This window comes from Oncorhynchus gorbuscha, linkage group LG15, assembly GCF_021184085.1.
Source record: "Oncorhynchus gorbuscha isolate QuinsamMale2020 ecotype Even-year linkage group LG15, OgorEven_v1.0, whole genome shotgun sequence".
Lineage (NCBI taxonomy): Eukaryota > Metazoa > Chordata > Actinopteri > Salmoniformes > Salmonidae > Oncorhynchus > Oncorhynchus gorbuscha.
In genome coordinates this window covers 47,455,636-47,474,079 of record NC_060187.1, presented here as the reverse complement: position 1 = coordinate 47,474,079, position 18,444 = coordinate 47,455,636, and the positions used below count along the sequence as shown (strand labels likewise).

General features: G+C 44.3%; 1 protein-coding gene across 4 annotated transcripts in view; it reads left to right on the top strand.

The window, feature by feature from the left end:
- Window positions 1–18,444, top strand: part of obscna (obscurin, cytoskeletal calmodulin and titin-interacting RhoGEF a) — a 91,540-nt gene that overhangs the window by 61,325 nt on the left and 11,771 nt on the right. For all 4 annotated transcript variants that reach the window (XM_046301598.1, XM_046301595.1, XM_046301594.1 and 1 more), the window contains 27 exons: window positions 1,897–2,006; window positions 2,203–2,406; window positions 2,595–2,677; window positions 2,774–2,947; window positions 3,079–3,238; window positions 3,377–3,484; window positions 3,575–3,739; window positions 6,074–6,232; window positions 6,508–6,685; window positions 7,082–7,195; window positions 7,426–7,593; window positions 7,908–8,010; window positions 8,149–8,278; window positions 8,770–8,875; window positions 10,591–10,699; window positions 10,785–10,924; window positions 11,043–11,155; window positions 11,411–11,579; window positions 11,865–11,952; window positions 12,095–12,295; window positions 12,413–12,473; window positions 12,608–12,685; window positions 12,839–13,011; window positions 13,131–13,157; window positions 13,274–13,426; window positions 13,513–13,558; window positions 13,675–13,749. In XM_046301598.1, coding sequence (XP_046157554.1) covers window positions 1,897–2,006; window positions 2,203–2,406; window positions 2,595–2,677; window positions 2,774–2,947; window positions 3,079–3,238; window positions 3,377–3,484; window positions 3,575–3,739; window positions 6,074–6,232; window positions 6,508–6,685; window positions 7,082–7,195; window positions 7,426–7,593; window positions 7,908–8,010; window positions 8,149–8,278; window positions 8,770–8,875; window positions 10,591–10,699; window positions 10,785–10,924; window positions 11,043–11,155; window positions 11,411–11,579; window positions 11,865–11,952; window positions 12,095–12,295; window positions 12,413–12,473; window positions 12,608–12,685; window positions 12,839–13,011; window positions 13,131–13,157; window positions 13,274–13,426; window positions 13,513–13,558; window positions 13,675–13,749 — 3,395 coding nt within the window. The remainder of the gene's footprint in view (window positions 1–1,896; window positions 2,007–2,202; window positions 2,407–2,594; window positions 2,678–2,773; window positions 2,948–3,078; window positions 3,239–3,376; window positions 3,485–3,574; window positions 3,740–6,073; window positions 6,233–6,507; window positions 6,686–7,081; window positions 7,196–7,425; window positions 7,594–7,907; window positions 8,011–8,148; window positions 8,279–8,769; window positions 8,876–10,590; window positions 10,700–10,784; window positions 10,925–11,042; window positions 11,156–11,410; window positions 11,580–11,864; window positions 11,953–12,094; window positions 12,296–12,412; window positions 12,474–12,607; window positions 12,686–12,838; window positions 13,012–13,130; window positions 13,158–13,273; window positions 13,427–13,512; window positions 13,559–13,674; window positions 13,750–18,444) is intronic.

Genomic DNA, 18,444 nt, shown 5'->3' with positions numbered 1-18,444 from the left:
TGATGATACAACCCATTGTAATTCTCAAACAGAAAAGGGTAACCTGCACTGAGGTATAGAAATAGGCATCAGTTCAATGTGTGTCTTAACTGCATCGGTGCCTATTGGATAGTAAAGCAATATCACTTTCAGTGCCTGACCAGTGAGAATACAATTCGTTTCACCAAAGGAAAAAAAAGACTCAAATGTTAGGCTGCGCAGCTAGCATAGAATGCTAAAACAACACCGAGAGCTAGCAGCTCCTGCTCAAGAACATTCCATTGAGCTTGTGTACAAGAATAACATTCTAGACAAACATAATTCCGACTCAATGTTCCTTTATGAATAATATTTACAAGGAATATATTTCACAATTGTAAATGGAAATATAGTTTAATGTTTTAGCAGTGCAGACAAAATACCTTCTCTAATAGAGCTGAAGACAAGAGAAAGTGAAATTGACAACATTCATGGGCGATGGACCAAACCATTTTACACATTTTTGTTCGTCATATTTTCTTATAACAGCTCCGAAAAACTCAGATGACAGATGCGGATTCGTATTGATTTGACAAATTATACACCATAATGCATGGTAAAATAACAAGACAATAAAACAAGTGGAACGTTTATTCAGAAACACCATCAACGCCATCAGCCCAGAAACCCTAGACCCACCTGGACAAAAGGAATACCCATATGAGAACGCTGTTCATTGACTACAGCTCAGCATTCAACAGCGCCCACAAAGCTCATCACTAACCTAAGAACCCTGGGACTAAACACCTCCCTCTGCAACTGGATCCTTGACTTCCTGATGGGCCGCCCCCAGGTGGTAAGGTTAGGCACAACCCATTTGCCATGCTGATCCTCAACACGGGGGCCACCAAGGGGTGCGTGCTTAGTCCCCTCCTGTACTCCCTGTTCACCCACGATTCCAACACCATCATTAAATTAGCTGATGACGCAACGGTGTTGGGCCTGATCAACGACAACGATGAGACAGCCTATAGGGAGGAGGTCAGAGACCTGGCAGTGTGTTGCCAGGACAACAACCTCTCTCTCAATGTGAGTAAGACAAAGGAGCTGATAGTGGACTACAGGAAAAGGAGAGCCAAACAAGCTCCCATTCACATCAACGAGGCTGTAATGAAGCAGGTCTAGAGTTTCAAGTTCTTTGGTGTCCACATCACCAACAAACTATCGTATTCCTCCTCCGGAGACTGAAATGTTTTGGCATGGGTCCCCAGATCCTAAAGAAGTTATATAGCTGCACCATCGAGAGCATCCTGACCAGTTACGTCACCGCCTGGTATGGCGGTACACAAGGTAGTGCGTACGGCTCAGTACATCACTGGGGCCAAGCTTCCTGCCATCCATGCTTCTATGCAAGGCTGTGTCAGAGGAAAGCCCCAAAAATGGTCAGACTCTAGCCATCCAAGTCAGACTGTTCTCTCTGCTACAGCACGGCAAGCGGTACCGGAGTGCCAAGCCTAAGTCCAAAAGGCTCCTTAACAGCTTCAACCCCTATATGACTGCTGAACAATTAACCAAATGGCAACCCGGACTATTTGCATTGACCGCCTCGTTATTGTTATTTTATTGTGTAACTTTTCTTTACTAAAGTTTATTCAGTAAATATTTGCTTAACTCTATTTTCTTAACTGCATTGTTGGTAAGTAAGCATTTCATGGTACCTGTTGTATTTGATTAGATTTTTTGAATAATCCCTAAAAAGGGACCTAATTGACCCAGTCCACTCTATAATCACTCTGCTCATTCAAAGTAAGAGTGGCAAAAGTACAAATGTAATATCTCTGGTATGTCGAAAGCTATCTACAGTATTTCATAACTTAGGGAAAGATTACGGTGCTAACCTTTGCACACTTCTCTCACCACTTCTGAACGTCCCATCAGTACCTGATGCCATGTTGAGGACTCCATCCCCCAAACACTATCATGCCCACACACCTGCTGCTCTTACAGGCTCTGGCTCGGAGTCAGATTGTGACGAGGATAGAATAGAGGTACAGTATGGTTTGAACGTGGAGCCCTCTTTCCAACAATTTTGTTCTGATCATTTTTTCATTGAGACAAAAAGTATACTTTTTTAAAATCTCACCAATGAATACAGTGACCTTATCATACTTGGTCCTTATACACTAACATTTGCTTGGACAAGCAGTTAACCACCATTTTTTTTTACCAACCTCTTTTCCATAGACATTTGATATATACGTGGCCAGAGCTAACTGCAGTCCTCAACAAGGTGGCAACAAGGAGAGCTTTGTGTTGAAGGAGGGTCAGTACGTGGAGGTCTTGGACTCTGTCCACCCGGAGAAGTGGCTGGTCCGCACCAAGCCCTCCAAGACCACCTCCTCACGCCAAGGATGGGTCTCTCCTGCATACCTGGAGAAAAAGAGAAAGGTATGAGGTCATCAGTATGTCCTGGTTGGGCATAAAGGACGGGCATAAAATGGACAACGTCGACATGTTTAGACCGTGCAAACAACCATGTTTTGTGTTTCGTCATGTAAACAGGATTCGGCAGAGGTGATGATAATATTTCACCGTGCATTAATTCAAGCGTTCATTGTTTTTTTGTTGTTGTAAAGGAGACATTCCCACAAATTAGGACACCACATCAGGAGCTGGATGTACCAGAGTCTACAGGGGAGAACTACAGGAGAACCCTAAGGTGAGTGAACAAATATTGCTTGATTACAGTGTGTTCCGCATATTTGATTCACATCGTTTCTTAAAGACAACTGTCTACATTCCCTTCTGTCTTTAGCCAATTAATCCAGGGGCTGATTGATGGGGAGCAAGAGTTTGTGAAGGAGATGAAGGAATTCATGTCCCACCACCTGCACCACTTAGACACCAGCCCTCGTGTCCCTATCAACATCATCAACCAGAAAGAAACCATCTTCCGCAATATAAAGGACATCATGGCTTTGCACGAGAGGTCGCACCTGTTCTCTTTGTTGAGAGGGAGAGCTGGTTTTAGTGCTGACGTTTTTTTACTCGTGTAAATGTAATGTAAGATTTTTTTTTACTTTTCTAAATACTGTCCTTATTTTCCTACCCCATACTCAGATCTATTCTGCCCAGTCTGAGTGAGTGTTCTACTGACGATGACGTGGCCATGCATCTGGTCAAACATGCAGTGGACTTTGAGAAGTATCTGCAGTACATGGTGGGCCAATCACAGGCAGAGGCCTGTGTCACTGACAAGACCATCCAGCAGTACTTCAAGGTATGCAATCCAATAATTTACCCATAATGCACAAAAATCGACCCCCCCCCCCCCCACTCCCACAAGAAAAACAATTTGCACTCACACGCTCCCAGTTTTCCATACTCACATTCACGCGTATGGAACGTTGTGTTCCAGCAAAACACGGAAACACACCCTGAGCCCCCCGAAACTGCAGTCCTGGATGTCATCACCTTCTTACAGAGACCAGTGGAGAGGATTCAGACCTACCAGGCCTTGCTCAAGGTTAGTGCTCATCATCTGATTCTAAGTGTCCATGTTGACACCTTTCGGAAGCCTTAGGCCATGTATTTCTCCCTCTGTTTGTGTTGACAGGAACTGATCAAGAACAAGGCTAAGTGTGCGAAAAGCTGTCTTCTACTGGAAGATGCCTTCTCCATGGTGTCCTGTCTGCCCTGGCGCTCTGACAACCTCCACCAGGTGTCTCTAATTGAGAACTACCCTGCCCCACTCACTGCACTAGGAGAACCTGTCCGCCAGGTAACTCTCCCTTCCCGAACCCCTAGTTTGCTGAAACACTTCCCAGTTTTCATCCTCTCTTCTAATAAGGTATTAATTCAGCCCTGATACACCAGGTGAGTGCAGTTAAAGACATGCTCCGGAACTTTGGCGACTCCGAAGTCTTTTTTAACCCTCCCACTGTGGGCTGGATGGATCAATATGTCGTTCATACATGCTAAATATATGACCAGAATTTCTGTTTTACATCGAGCAATTCGAGCTCTAGCCAACGAGCTTCAGCCCCTCACCATTTGAGTGACAGCTAGCAAGATGCACACACAGCAGAGCGAGAGAGAAAGCAATGATGTGGTGCACATCTACACATCTCAGTTGCGGGCAAATACTGTACATGGGCACCCTTGCACATTTCTTCTCAAATAAATTGAAATGTCAAAAAAAAGTTTTGGCCACCACACCTTGTAATAGGACTTTTAACATTGCAGAACCAATTTAATTTGTGTAAACTTAAATGTGCATTTTAATTTAGAAAATAAAAACAAATGGCATAGACAAAATTATTGGCAACCCGGAGCTAGTACTTGGTTGCACAGCCTTTGGCCAAGATGACTGCAGGCAAACACTTCTTGTAGCCATCAATGAGCTTGCTGCACCTTTCCACTGACAATTTGGCCCACCTTTCAGCAGCAAACTGCTGTAATTCCTTAATGTTTGAGGGGTGCTCTCCGCCAACTGCTGTTTTCAGATCTCGCCATAGGTTTGAATGTGTTTCAGATCTGGACTCTTTGCTGGCCACTCCAGAACAGTCCAGCATCTCTTTTGAACCATTCCTGGGTGTTTTATGATGTGTGTTTTGAGTTGTTGTCCTGCTGGAAGAACCACACACTTCAATGGAGTCCCAGTTTTTGAACACTGGGTTCAACATTGGACTCCAAAACACCTGGTAATCTGCTGATTTCATGATGCCTTGCACACTTTCTTGGCCCCCAGTACCAGAGGCAGCAAAGCAACACCACAGCATTATCAAATCTCCCCCATGTTTGTTTGTAGGGAGGATGTTGTTTTCATTGAATGCTTCATTTGGCCACCAGTAAACACAGCGCTGATCTGTATTGCCAAAGAGCTGTAATTTTGTTTCGCTGGTCCACAGAACATTTCCCCCAGGATGTATGCTTGTTTAGGTGGGGGTTTTGAGAAGTTCAGTCAGCCTTTCTTGTGGCTCCTTTAGCAGTGGGCTCTTCCTATGTTTACCAACGACCAAAGGAAGTGTTCAAAGAAAATAACAACCATGCTGCGTGGTGAGCAGGTGTCTGAGTCAGAGTGCCTTCCCGAGGCAACCTGCTGTTCACCTGCTGTTCACCAGTTTGTCCTCGTCAGAGTGAAAGTTGTGTTTTTGATTGTATTTACTTTACTGGATTAAAGACTCCCGCTTTTGGTCCTCTTTCACCTGCATTCTTGCACATTTCTTCTCAAATAAATTGAAATGTCAAAAAAATGTTTTGCCAGCACACCTTGTAATTTTTAACATTGCAGAACCAATTTAATTTGTGTAAACTTAAATGTGCATTTAATTTTAAAAACAAATGGGACAAAATTATTGGCAACCCGGAGCTAGTACTTGTTTTCGCCAGATGACTGCAGGCAAACACTTTTTAGCCATCAATGGCTTGCTGCTCTTTCACCTGCATGAGCACTGCATTCTTAATTTCTTCTCAAATAAATTGTTTCAGAAATCCAGAACAGTCAAAAAAATGTGTGTTTTGAGTTGTTGCCAACACAGACATGCTTTTAACAGGTTCAACATTGGGCTCCAAAACACCTGGTAATCTGCTGATACATACAATTTGTTCCGTAATGTTGAAAATCCAATAGCAAAGTGTGGAAACGATGTTTATTTTAGGAGAAGTATGGAATTATTTAAGAAAATTGCAAGGGTGCCAATATATTTGACCGCAACTATGTGATGCAGTACAGGGGGCACCTTTTGGCTCGCGAGCTCTACTTTCAGAACTACTGGCTAAAAAGTATATAAAAGTAAAGGATAATCTCTTTAATTACCAGGTCGAAACAAAAACCAGACGTTTTTTTTGTCCCTCCAGGACCAGAATTGAACAGCCCTGGTTTAGAATATGCCAACATGCCTAAACTACCTGAGCTGTACTGTAACAAACAGTGGAAGGTTGTTTCTCAGATGCTAATGGGGATACAGCATCATTGGAAGTTGAATGTCAAGGACATAGCTTAAAATGTGCCATCTCGATCTCGCATTGGTGCAGAAATTAGCTCACTCATGTTTTCCTCATCAATAATCCAGTTCCTCCTGAAGCTTTCATCCCACATCTCTCCTCCTCCCAGGGTCCTTTCACTGTGTGGGAGGAGTCTCCCGAGATCAAGACGTCCTCCAGGGGCCACCAGAGGCAGGTGTTCCTCTTCAAGGACTGTGTCTTGCTGTGTAAGCTCAAGAGAGACCCTGGCATGAACTCTGACACCTACGCCTTCAAGAACAAGATGAAGGTGAAAACCTGCCCCTTGACCTTTGCCCCAGTCAATGTAAATGCAAATCCTCTGTGCCAAGCTTATGTTACCAACCTGGGTTCGAACCCAGGTCTCCTGTGAGCCACAAGATTGTGTTATCTCTTGGAGATAAAAACTTACGCGTTAGCTTGGGGAGATAACACACGTGGTAAGTCAAGGCTATTCACCACATTTAGTATGGTTTCTCCGAACCATCTCCACGACACACAGAGTGCCTTCCTTGTAATATTAACTTACTAACTCCCCTTCCCCAGCTGAATGATGTGGAGGTGAAGGAGACGGTGGGGGGAGAGGAGAAGTCCTGGGGGCTGTGGCACGAGCACCGGGGCTCAGTGAGGAGGTACACACTGCAGGGCCGCTCCGCCCTGCTCAAGCTGTCCTGGCTCAAAGACCTGAGAGAGCTGCAGCAACGCTCCAGCCTGACTGCCAGCAGTGAGTTCCTCCATGGCTGTCTTTTGGCACGGTCCATTGTTAAGTTGGTCTAATACACACTCTTAGAAAAAAAGGGCTCCAAAAGTGTCTCTTCAGCTGTCTCCATAGGAGAACACTTATTGGTTCAAGGTAAAAAAAAAACTTTTTGGTTCCAGGTAAACCATTTTGGGTTCCGTGTAGAACCCTCTCGGGAAATGGTTCTACATGGTTCTACTTGTGGAGAGCTGAAGAACCCTCTCAGGTTCTAGATAACACCTTTTTTTCTAAGAGTGTACGAACACTGGCTTTATCTTTTGTTAACTCTGTCCAGCATGAACTCTATCCAACGGGCAGCACTAGATTTATATATCCTTATCTCTTCCCATTATTACAGTAGTCATGTGTGTGTTTCTGTAGGTCCACCAGAGTTTGAAGTTCTCCTGGCTGACTGCACCACAAAGATCGGGCAGACAATCAAGCTGGCCTGCAAAGTCACAGGAACACCCAAACCAGTGGTCAGCTGGTTCCAAGGTATACAAACCAGATGGCTTGCATAGGGTTTGTTCTTTTTTAGTTGTTTATAGCAAATGGTTGAACCATATAGATTTGAGCTTTAGACTAGTTAGCCAGCCATTCGGGAGTAGTGTGGAAGTTCAGGGAGTACAACCTTGTGTACCAAATTTAGCAAGCAGAATGAGGAATGTCCTGTTCTTTAACAGCAGTACGATCTCTGACGCTCTGATATGACATCACCTCCCTAGATGGCCTGGCCCTAGAGGATGGCCCCCACCACATCATCACTGCAGACCGGGCGGGCACCTGCTGCCTCATCATGGATGGGGTCACTCCCGAGGACTCTGGACAGTACTTGTGCTACGCTTCCAGCTCTGTGGGCCGTGCTAGCACACTGGCCAAGATAGTGGTGGATGGTGAGTCCACTTTCACTTACAGTAGCTCTGGTGCTGAACTAAACAACCACAGTCCGGGATAACAGAGCATTAGTCTCCCTCACTCACTGTATGCATTTGATGTTAATGAATATTAGGGCTAAAGAACACTAAAATACAACAAACATAGCCATATGATTGTACTCTCTAACATGTTACGGTATACTCCATGGCATATTGTGCAAAGGTCATGCGTAGAGCAATTTGTAAGTCGCTCTGGATAAGAGCGTCTGCTAAATGACTTAAATGTAAATGTAAATGTAGAGTGAACAAACTCATTATTTCCTGTCCTACAGCACCCCCCAGATTCCTTACCAGGCTGCAGAGTGCATGTCTGCTGGAGGGAGAGGACATCAAGTTCAGCTGTTCCACACACAGTACTCCTTTACCCCGAGTCAGGTATGGTACAGTAAACTGGACAGGATTTACTGTATCCCCCTACAATGTCATGGGAACCTGGCTAGTACCTGCTTGATTCCCATTAAGATCGTCCCACATGTTGTTATTTGGTTGTGTGCCCTGGCATGTTCATGACAGTTGGTTTAAGGATGGCAGAGAGCTGACAGACCAGAGGAAGTACCACATAGAGAGTGATGCCCGCAGTGGGATCCTCACGCTCACCATCATGAACCCTGGAGAGACAGACCTGGGACAGTATAAGTGTGAGGTAGGCCTACAGTACATGTATGAAACCCCTTTGTGTACTGTACTTCATATGTAATAATTGTTCCTAATGTACAGGTAATAATAATAACAATAATACATTATATAAAACCCCTTAAAAAAAGAACAAGGACACTGTACAGCAAAGAGTGGAAAAACCAAAACGGGGATTAAACAATTTAAATGAAACAAAAAGTTACCTATCTTAAACTAGGGCTGAGTAAGGGGGCGAGCTAAGCTGAGGGAAAAGGTAGGTTTGAGTTCGGGCTTTGAAAGTGGTGATGTAGTCAGAGTTGCGGGTGGCTGGGGTGAGAGAGTTCCAGAGTTTGGGGGCAGTGGCACTGAATGGCCGGTCCCCCATGGTGCACAGTACAGGTATAACATTGAAGGTACAATATACTGTTGCTGTTCTTTATAGCAATGCATTCTTTGAGCTTTTGTGCACTGTTATAAAACAGTGCCGTTTCAAAAATGTGAAATCCTGTCGTGTTTTAGCTGTGGAACAAGTTGGGCAGTGCCAAGAGTAAAGCAGAGATGTGCTCCGCCTTTGCACAAGTGATGGACAGTGAGCCTGACCAACCACAGGCCATCTTGATCCAAGGTACAGTAGGAGAGTTCCCTCCACCAAATCAAGGTAAATGTCCACCTCGGAGTCTGGTCACAGGGTTTGAGAAGAAGGCTACAGTAGAGATGTTCATCTTTAGTGTCCACATGTTCTACACTATAAGACATGATGACAGTCTAATACAATCTAGGACAAGGACCCCATAGGTCTAACTCTTTTCTGATATCTAATGAGAGACAAGGGAAGGTATTGTTTTTATCAGTTTTATTCTGTGGACAATACAAGCTCAGTGTTAACTGAAGAGGGATCAGAAAAGCACATGCCATGGTCCTTACTTCGTTTCACCTCACGTTCACCTACTTTACCTCAGATGACTTTACTTCACCTCACTTTATCTCTGTTTTCATGCTGTCAGTCGTCATTGCCATTCCTCGTGTTCAATTTGGATTGTCTCATTACCCAGGTTACCCTTTCTATCCCATTTCATTCCAACCACCCGTGAAACCATAAACACTTGCAGTCACCGACATTAGCAATCAACATAGATATCATATCCTGGCTAGTTGTGCATATTCATGAAAGACATTGATACACTTTAGTATTGGATGTTTTTGCTCGTGTTTTCATCATGTTTCCATCTTTCAGAAATGACAAGCATTGGAAAGGGTCCGGGTCCTTTCCTCCCATTTGACTGATCTTGATGGATTTCCAAAAGCTTTTCCAAACAGGATAAATAAGGGGCCATAGCTCATTTACATCTCGGGGTGTTTCCCGGACACAGATTTGAACCTACAGTAGTCCTGGAGTAAAACTCTTTCAATAGACACTCTCCTTTGAGTTTACTTTTTAGTCCAGGACTAGGCTTAATCTGTGCCCGATAATGGCCCCTCAGAGTCCATATCAGGACCCCGAAAAGTCGATTGATTACGACACAGCAGTAATCCTTGCTATATCCATATATCTGACAAGTGTATATTTTATCCATATCGTACACCTTCAACGAAACACATTCAATCACATAGAGTGCATTTATATTTACTGTATTTCAAGGCAGATTAAAATTTTGTAATTTAAAAAATAATAATACAATTCGAATACTGGCATTGCTGTATCTATCAATCACTTTCATTCATGAGCTATGATTCCACCTCTAAGTAGTTTTCCCTTTGGCTTTGGACACCAGTTGATCATGTGAGTCAATCCATTCTCCGTAACCCTCCTGCTCTCCATCTTCTGTAGTCCCCGAACAGGAAGTACCTCACAGAGCCTTCATCATGTTCACAGTATCATGGACCCAGTGCATGTGGATGGGTCCTCTCTCCTCTCCAACGCATGCCCAGTTAACTCTCCACTCCTACCTATACAAGATGGTCATGTGCTGGGCATCAGGCACCCCTTATTCCCCCCCTGGGGTGTCCATGTCCTGTTCATGGGCTGATTTACAAACTATTGGGTGTCCTTCAAGCCTGGAGGTAAGTCGTGCACTGGTTATTGTGTTCCTGTGAGTCTGGAGGTAAGGGTACTGTACGTTCCTAACATTAGCTTTTATCATATTTCTCATTCATTCTACATTTTTAAATAGACAGTTGCTGATGTCTCGACACGCTTTGCCTCGGTGACAAATTAGCATGGCTTCAAAAAATATATTCATTGTAAAGGCCAGTTAATAATATGAATGAATGATTTTGGACTATTAGACCCGAACAGCACCTAAGAGCATCAGTATGAGAGAGGTGTCATTGTGCTTCCAGACTCCGACTCAGAGGGCTGGTCCACTGCCATGGTGAAGCAATGGCTGCAGACAGACTTCCACCCCACCTCTGTTGCCAAAATGCTCTTCCAGCCTGGATACCCTCAGCCGTGAGTCTGCCTGCCAGAACTGTGATACATTCATCATCCTACTGCACCATCTCTATTTTTATCCCAATATATATTTTCTCTACAGCGCCGAGGGTAGCCAAGAGGAAAGGGACCCTACCGCCAGAGGACACGTGGAGGCTCCACAGTTCCCCACTGAGCTTGAGGAGAGACCGGAGGTTGAGGAGGAACTTTATGTTCCTGAGGCCATAGAGGAAATGCCAACAGGTACTTGTACTTTGCAATTGTGCCTACACACTGTAGTTCCTTATTTTCTAAAAGAGGTGGCCACTGTGCCTAAGACATGAATCATCTCATGAAATGACCTCACTTCCTGTCTCCTCAGCTCCTCCCTCCATCCAGGTGCCGGTGGAGGACCTGTGTGTGGAGCCTGGTCAATCAGCTACCTTCACCATCATCATCACAGGAAGGCCCACTCCCGAGATTCAGTGGTACAAGGTTGGACGCTTCAAAATTCCTCAATCTAAGACCACCATCATCTCATTCACTGTTATAATTAGCTTAATCCAAACCTTCGTTATGACATTCCCCAATACATTTAAGCATAGCTGACACCGCCGGACATAACTAACCAAAACTATTAATCAACTGAGTAGTACGAGCATGGTAATTGTTGGTGTTCTCCTCCACGGCTTGGCCCCTGTGCTGTCGTAGAAGCTGTGTCTTAGTAGTGTCTCTCTCATATGATTGGAGGATGGAGAGGAGCTGTTGGCCACTGAGAATGTGGAGGTGGTCCAGAATGGTGCCCGCTGCTCTCTGACTGTGCTGTGCCCGGAGAGTGAGGACGGTGGCATCTACACCTGCTGGGCCTATAACGACTTAGGACACACCTCCTGTCAGGCTCGGCTGACAGTGGAGGAGGGTAAGACCTCAGTACACACCTATGGTGTCTGTCAAATTAACAAAAAATGAATCCCCCTTGTACAGCAGCGCACTACTTTTCACCTGAGCCATGTGTCTTTGCGTTCACTGTCCTTATTTTTTTTTACTGTCATTCAAACTAGCCGATGCCAAACCTATGAGAGATGTAACACAAAATGCCTAGAAGATGAGCATCCCAATCCCCAAATGCAGCTGAAACACCACAAATGTGATGCTCTCTGGCTGATTACATGTGACTGCATGGTCCTGGTCCTCTTTTCTGTAGGTCCACTGGAGTCGCAGGAGAGAGAGGTGGAGCTTGGGAAGAGGAGGAAGCTGCTGTCTGTGTATGACGTCCATGAGGAGATTGGGAGGTAAGTACACATTCAGTTGGGTGTCATATTTCGCACTGCAGCATTTGGTCAAGCTGCAACTGTGGAGTCGACGTTCCCTTTGGCTGCGTTCCAATAAACTAAAATGGGTTCCGTCCTTTTCCTCTTCTCCCCGTGTCTGTAGGGGCACGTATGGGGTGGTAAAGCGGGTTACCCACAGGAGGACGGGTGAGTGCTTTGCCGCCAAGTTCCTGCCCCTGAGGAGCAGTACGAGGACCAGGGCGTTCCAAGAGAGGGACCTGCTCTCCCGGCTGGCCCACCCCAGGGTGGCCTGTCTGCTGGACTTCTTCTCTACACGGAGGACCCTGGTCCTGGTCACCGAAGCGTATCCTTCCCCATGGCGCTTTTAGCCACTTCACCGATGAAGACCGAAGGGTGGAGATGTAGTGCTCAATTTGATCCATGTTTAACACGGCATATTGTTCTTAATACCATAACGTAGCTGCTCTTCTCGCGGTCTCCTTGATCATTTGCTGTCGAAGGGATCAGTCAGCGAGAGAGAGGTAAAACCTTCGCTCTTTTGACTGTAAAACCCAATCTTGTTGAACGGTGTTTAGAGTTGACCCCTGTTTTGCCTGGATGCTAAGGCTATTATGACTGCCCCTATGATGTTTATAAACTGCGTTCATGGTACCAGGTGCAGATGTACATTCAGCAAATCCTGGAGGGAGTTGGTCATATCCACAGCATGAACATCCTACATCTGGACATCAAAGTAAGTTTGCACGTTTCGTTTGGTTGTTCATGCGTTCACTCTTTTTGTACACATTGAAACAATGCACCCTGGTCGATAGTTTGACGGACAGCTTAGTCCGTGACATGGTCAGTTCCCTCACCCACTATCTGCCATTGGAATTCAATCACACAGCCGGACAATATCCTGATGGTGTTTCCACCCAGAGAGGAGATCAAGATCTGTGATTTTGGCTTCTGTCAGGAGATGGACACTTCCAGACACCAGTACAGCCAGTTTGGCACTCCTGAGTTTGTGGCCCCTGAGATCATACATCAGGACCCCGTCACTATAGCAAGTGACATCTGGTAAGCGAAACAATTTATGTTTCAGTGCATCTGTGCCACTGTATGTGACATTCCAATCATATGAAGGGGAAAATGTGACAATTTATCGCGACATAAATATTTTCTCTCTTCTTTGTCAGGTCCATTGGTGTTGTGGCCTATTTATGGCAAGTACTGTATGATTTATGATTTTTTTTTTTTTAATGCAATATTTGAGTCTCGTCATATAGTACATGGAATTTGAGTGAGTGTTAAGTGTTGAAATCATGCCGTGTCCTGTCAGTCTGATGTGCCGCTGTCCGTTCACGGGGGAGACGGACCGGGCCACTCTGATGAGGGTGGGGGAGGGGACACTGAACTGGGACGCACCCGACCTCACCTACAGGAGCACCGGTGCCCAGGGCTTCCTCCGCACGGTCCTGCAGCCAGACCCAGTGTAAGAAATACAACCATCGACATGATTGAAGATATTATCATTTCTTATATGGATATCACTCTAAATGATTTGGTTCTCTCCTTTAGAAAGCGGCCAACTGCATTTGAGTGTCTGGGGCACAAATGGTTCCAGGTAAGAATTACATACACAGTTTGTTTCTGTCTCAGCCGGGTTGGTGGAGACAAATAAAATGGAGGAAAACAATGAATCTTGTCTAACACATTCTCTCTTGTTGATTATGTTGTCAGGGTGAACATGAGGATGAGACTGATGATATCAATACAAGGGCTCTGAAAGTCTTCATCTCAAGGAGAAAATGGCAGGTACAATAATGACATGCAGGGCTCTATTTTAACAAACCTAATGCAATGATAAAGTGGTAGCATTATAGGTTCGGGGGTGTGTCGGAAATATTTGTGCTATTTTTTACATACGGAATTATGGGCACAGTAGCTGGCGTTGGTGCGAAAGGGCTGGGTTTTGATGACTAAACAAATTGGAGGCTTTAAGCCTCACTGGCCAATCTGAGCATGCTCCATGGCTAAATATTTGGTTGCTTCAAGTTGTGTATTTACAATCTTTTATGTATTCCCTTTATGTTTTGCCTTGTCATCAACTCCAATTTTAGTATTAGTCCGTTATAGCCTAGTTTGTTAAATAGCCTACAGAAACCAAAAATATGTTGAACATGTTTTCAGTCCACATTGTTCTAAGTAATTGCATGTCTTCAATAAGGAAACATATTGTTAAACATAGCATTCACACTGGAGACTGGGCCTACTGTAAATTGCATTATGGCTGATTCACTGACATGCCAAACGTACGATTAAATTCACTATTGATAAGGCCTAAAAAGAGTGAATAATTCTAATCAAATTAGAATCTAAATGAAACAAAAACTGGTTTTAAGTAGGGTACAGTGTGTCAAAATACAGTTACAGGCACCATAATCGCTTCCTGTGGGCATATAATATCAAGGTTAGAGGGTTTTATGCACATCCAAACTTTTCACAGAAGATGGACAAAGATACAATATATAGAGAATGTCCACTCGAAGCACGTGTTGCCGCTGAGCTGAGCAGACGTTGACAAACCGAGCTCTCCAAAGTTATTCCATTATTACCTAAATAACAACGTTGAAACAATATTCTAACATCGGCTGATAAAGAGCCATGGTCCTCCGACAGAGAGGCAAGAGGGACGACCAAAACGTTGTTGATTCCCAAGATAACGATAACGCTACAGCTAGCAAGATTAGCATTAGCCCTCATAACTCAGACGACAGTTCCAGACTGTCGCTCTCGGCAGCCTCTTGCGAGCCTGCTGACATGCTGGCTACTCTCCTCCGGGGAATTCAGGATGGTAAACAAAGGCCTTTCTCTGAAAATTGACAAGAAATCGGCTGAACTCCATTCTTCCATCGATGACCTGAAATCCTCCCTGAATGATCTCCTTTTGAGAACGACTGAGGCTGAGTTGTGCATTAGCACAGTTGAAGATACCATCGCTCGACATGACCAGGTTCTGATATAACTGCAGAAGGACAATGCCTACCTCAAAAACAAGGTAAATCAGATGGAGAACCAGAGTAGACGTAGTAATATCCGTGTGGTGGGATTGAAAGAGGACAGCGAGGGCCGTGACCCGCTCCGTTTCTTCACTCAATGGATCCCGGATGTCCTAGGCATAATCAACTTCACCAAGCCACTGGAAATCGAACGTGCCCACAGAACATCAGCGCTGAAACCCCGGTCGAAAACACATCTTACAGCCAGTGAACACAAGAAATTGAAGAGGGAATGGGTAGGACAAGTTTTTGCGTCCTCTTTTAACTCCAAAGCAAGAGGAACTGCAATTTTGATAAGTAGACACATCCCCTTCTGCGTCATCAACACCATTTCGGATCCCTCTGACAGGTTTGTTTTGGTGCAGGGGAATATGTTTTCGGGGTCAACAACACCATCTCTGATCCCTCGGGCAGGTTTGTTTTGGTGCAGGGGAATATGTTTTCGGGGTCAACAACACCATCTCTGATCCCTCGGGCAGGTTTGTTTTGGTGCAGGGGAATATGTCTTCAGGGTCAACAACACCATCTCTGATCCCTCGGGCAGGTTTGTTTTGGTGCAGGGGAATATGTTTTCGGGGTCAACAACACCATCTCTGATCCCTCGGGCAGGTTTGTTTTGGTGCAGGGGAATATGTTTTTGGGGTCAACAACACCATCTCTGATCCCTCGGGCAGGTTTGTTTTGGTGCAGGGGACTATGTCTTCAGAGTCAACAACACCATCTCTGATCCCTCGGGCAGGTTTGTTTTGGTGCAGGGGGATATGTTTTCGGAGTCAACAACACCATCTCTGATCCATCGGGCAGGTTTGTTTTGGTGCAGGGGAATATGTCTTCAGAGTCAACAACACCATTTCTGATCCCTCGGGCAGGTTTGTTTTGGTGCAGGGAAACATGTCTTCAGAGTCAACAACACCATCTCTGATCCCTCGGGCACGTTTGTTTTGGTGCAGGGGGATATGTTTTCGGAGTCAACAACACCATCTCTGATCCATCGGGCAGGTTTGTTTTGGTGCCAGGGGAATATGTCTTCAGAGTCAACAACACCATTTCTGATCCCTCGGGCAGGTTTGTTTTGTTGCAGGGGAATATGTTTTTGGAGTCTTGAACCCTATTGAATATTTATGCTCCTGACTTCGATGATTATATGTTTATTCAGAATGTCTTCCTTCAGGTTGCTCAAGCACCACAGTTCTTGATAGGTACTCTGATAAACCCTCACTTCTTACCAAAGCCGACAAGCTCTCCATGTCATTCATGAAAGATCTCAATTTACTAGACATCTGGAGACAGTTGCACCCACAGGATAGGGACTACTCTTTTAATTCACACCCACACAACACAACACACACGCATAGATAACTTTTTACTATCGACCCAACTGTTTCATAGAGTGTTAGATATCGAGTATCTCCCCAGATTATTTAGTGACCATTCTCCTCTGGTATTATCAATCTCCATTCTTACCAAGGTAAATGGAGCATATAGATGGAGACTAAATTCTACACTCCTAAAGCAACCTGAATTTTGTGCATTCATCAAAGAGCAGATCAATATTTTTACTTTGAATAACAAACAAACCCTCCGCTCCTGATAGGCTTTCAATGTGTCCCAAAGAATGAAACTATCTGAGGGGACGGATCATTTCCTATACTAAAGGGTTGAAGAGAAAACACGGTGCGGAACTGAGTGCCCTTGAATCTGAAATCTCTGAGCTAGAGAAAACCTACCAAAGAGGCCTGACTAAAGATCTATACAGGTAAATAAAAAACTGAAATATTCTGAACACATATCAAGCTGAGAGGGCCATCACTAAATCAAAACAGCGTTATTACGAGCTTGGAGAGAAAGCTCACAAAGTATTGGCATGGCAACTGAAAGCAGAGGAAAGTAAGAGGACAATTAATGCTATAGAAACTCTTACTACTGAGATATATTTAGACCCTAATAAAATTAATGACACGAAATACTACGAAGACCTCTACACTTCCCAATCAAGCGATGATCTATCAGAGATCGACTCCTTTCTCTCCTCTCTCAACCTCCCATGCCTGTCAGAGGATGACAGAGAGCACCTGAGTGAACACTTCTCAGTTCCTGAATTGTTGGAGGCCATTAAAATCCTTACCTTCTAATAAATCTCCTGGGGAGGATGGCTTCCTTCCAGAGTTCTATAAAGAATTTAGGGAGCTGTTGGTCCCCTACCTTATGAAGGTACTTAAAAAAGCCGGGAAAGACAACTGCTTTCCAGAGTCTTTCTCTCAAGCAGTGATTACTGTGATCTACAAGAAAGGGAAAAACCCGCTAAAGTGCGCCTCCTATAGACCAATCTCCTATAGACCAGTCACCAAGATGCATTCTAAGAGACTGTCTTCCCCTGTTGGTCAACTCAGATCAGAATGGCATTATAATTAATAGATTGTCCTCCAGTAATGTCAGAAGGTTCTTTGATATAATTCATCTTGCTAACAAAAACAAAATACCTAGTGTTGCAGTCTCCCTCGACACTGAAAAGGCCTTTAATAGGGTTGAATGGCCATACCTCTTTCGCGTCTTGGAAAAGTTTGGTGTTTGTAAATTTGATCAAATCCCTCTACAAATCTCCTAAAGTTAGGATTGCTAACAATGGGATTACTTCCTCCTCTGTCCCTCTCTATAGGGGGAACAGACAAGGTTCCCCAATTATCCCCCACCTCTTTGCCCTCGCCATCGAACCGTTGGCTGAGGCTATTAGAACGTGCCCTGACATACTTGGCTTTGAGGTGGGCCCCCATACCCATAAGTTATCACTCTTTGCGGACGACCTTACCTTATTTCTAACGAAGCCAGAACATTCCCTCTATCGCTTGCAGATCCTACTACAGTGTTATAGTTCTTTCTCTGTATATATAAGGTCAATTTTGATAAAAATGAAATCTTACCGTTGTCTGTCTTTGACCACCATACCATCAAGCACAAGTTTCCTTTTAGATGGTCTCCTATGGGCTTCACATATTTGGGCCTAATGGTGGATGGTCACCTGAACAACCTCTATAAACTCAATCTGGCCAGTTTGTTGCAAAAGGTGGAGGGTAACCTTTGTAAATGGATGGACTTGCCTCTCACTCTACTGGGTAGAATAAATGTAATTAAAATGAATGTCCTGCCCAGATTTCTATATTTGTTTCAATCTCTCCCTATACCTGTTCCCGCAGCATTCTTTTCCCCTCTCGACAAGCTGGTTTGCTTGCTTGTTTGCAGGTGACTAAATACTTATTTTCCACTATAATTTGCAAATAAATTCATTAGAAATCCTACAATGAGATTTTCTGGATTTTTTTTCTCATTTTGTCTGTCATAGTTGAAGTGTACCTATGATGAAAATGACAGGGCTCTCTCGTATTTTTAAGTGTGAGAACTTGTACAATTGGTGGCTGACTAAATACTTTTTTGCCCCACTGTATATATTAAAATA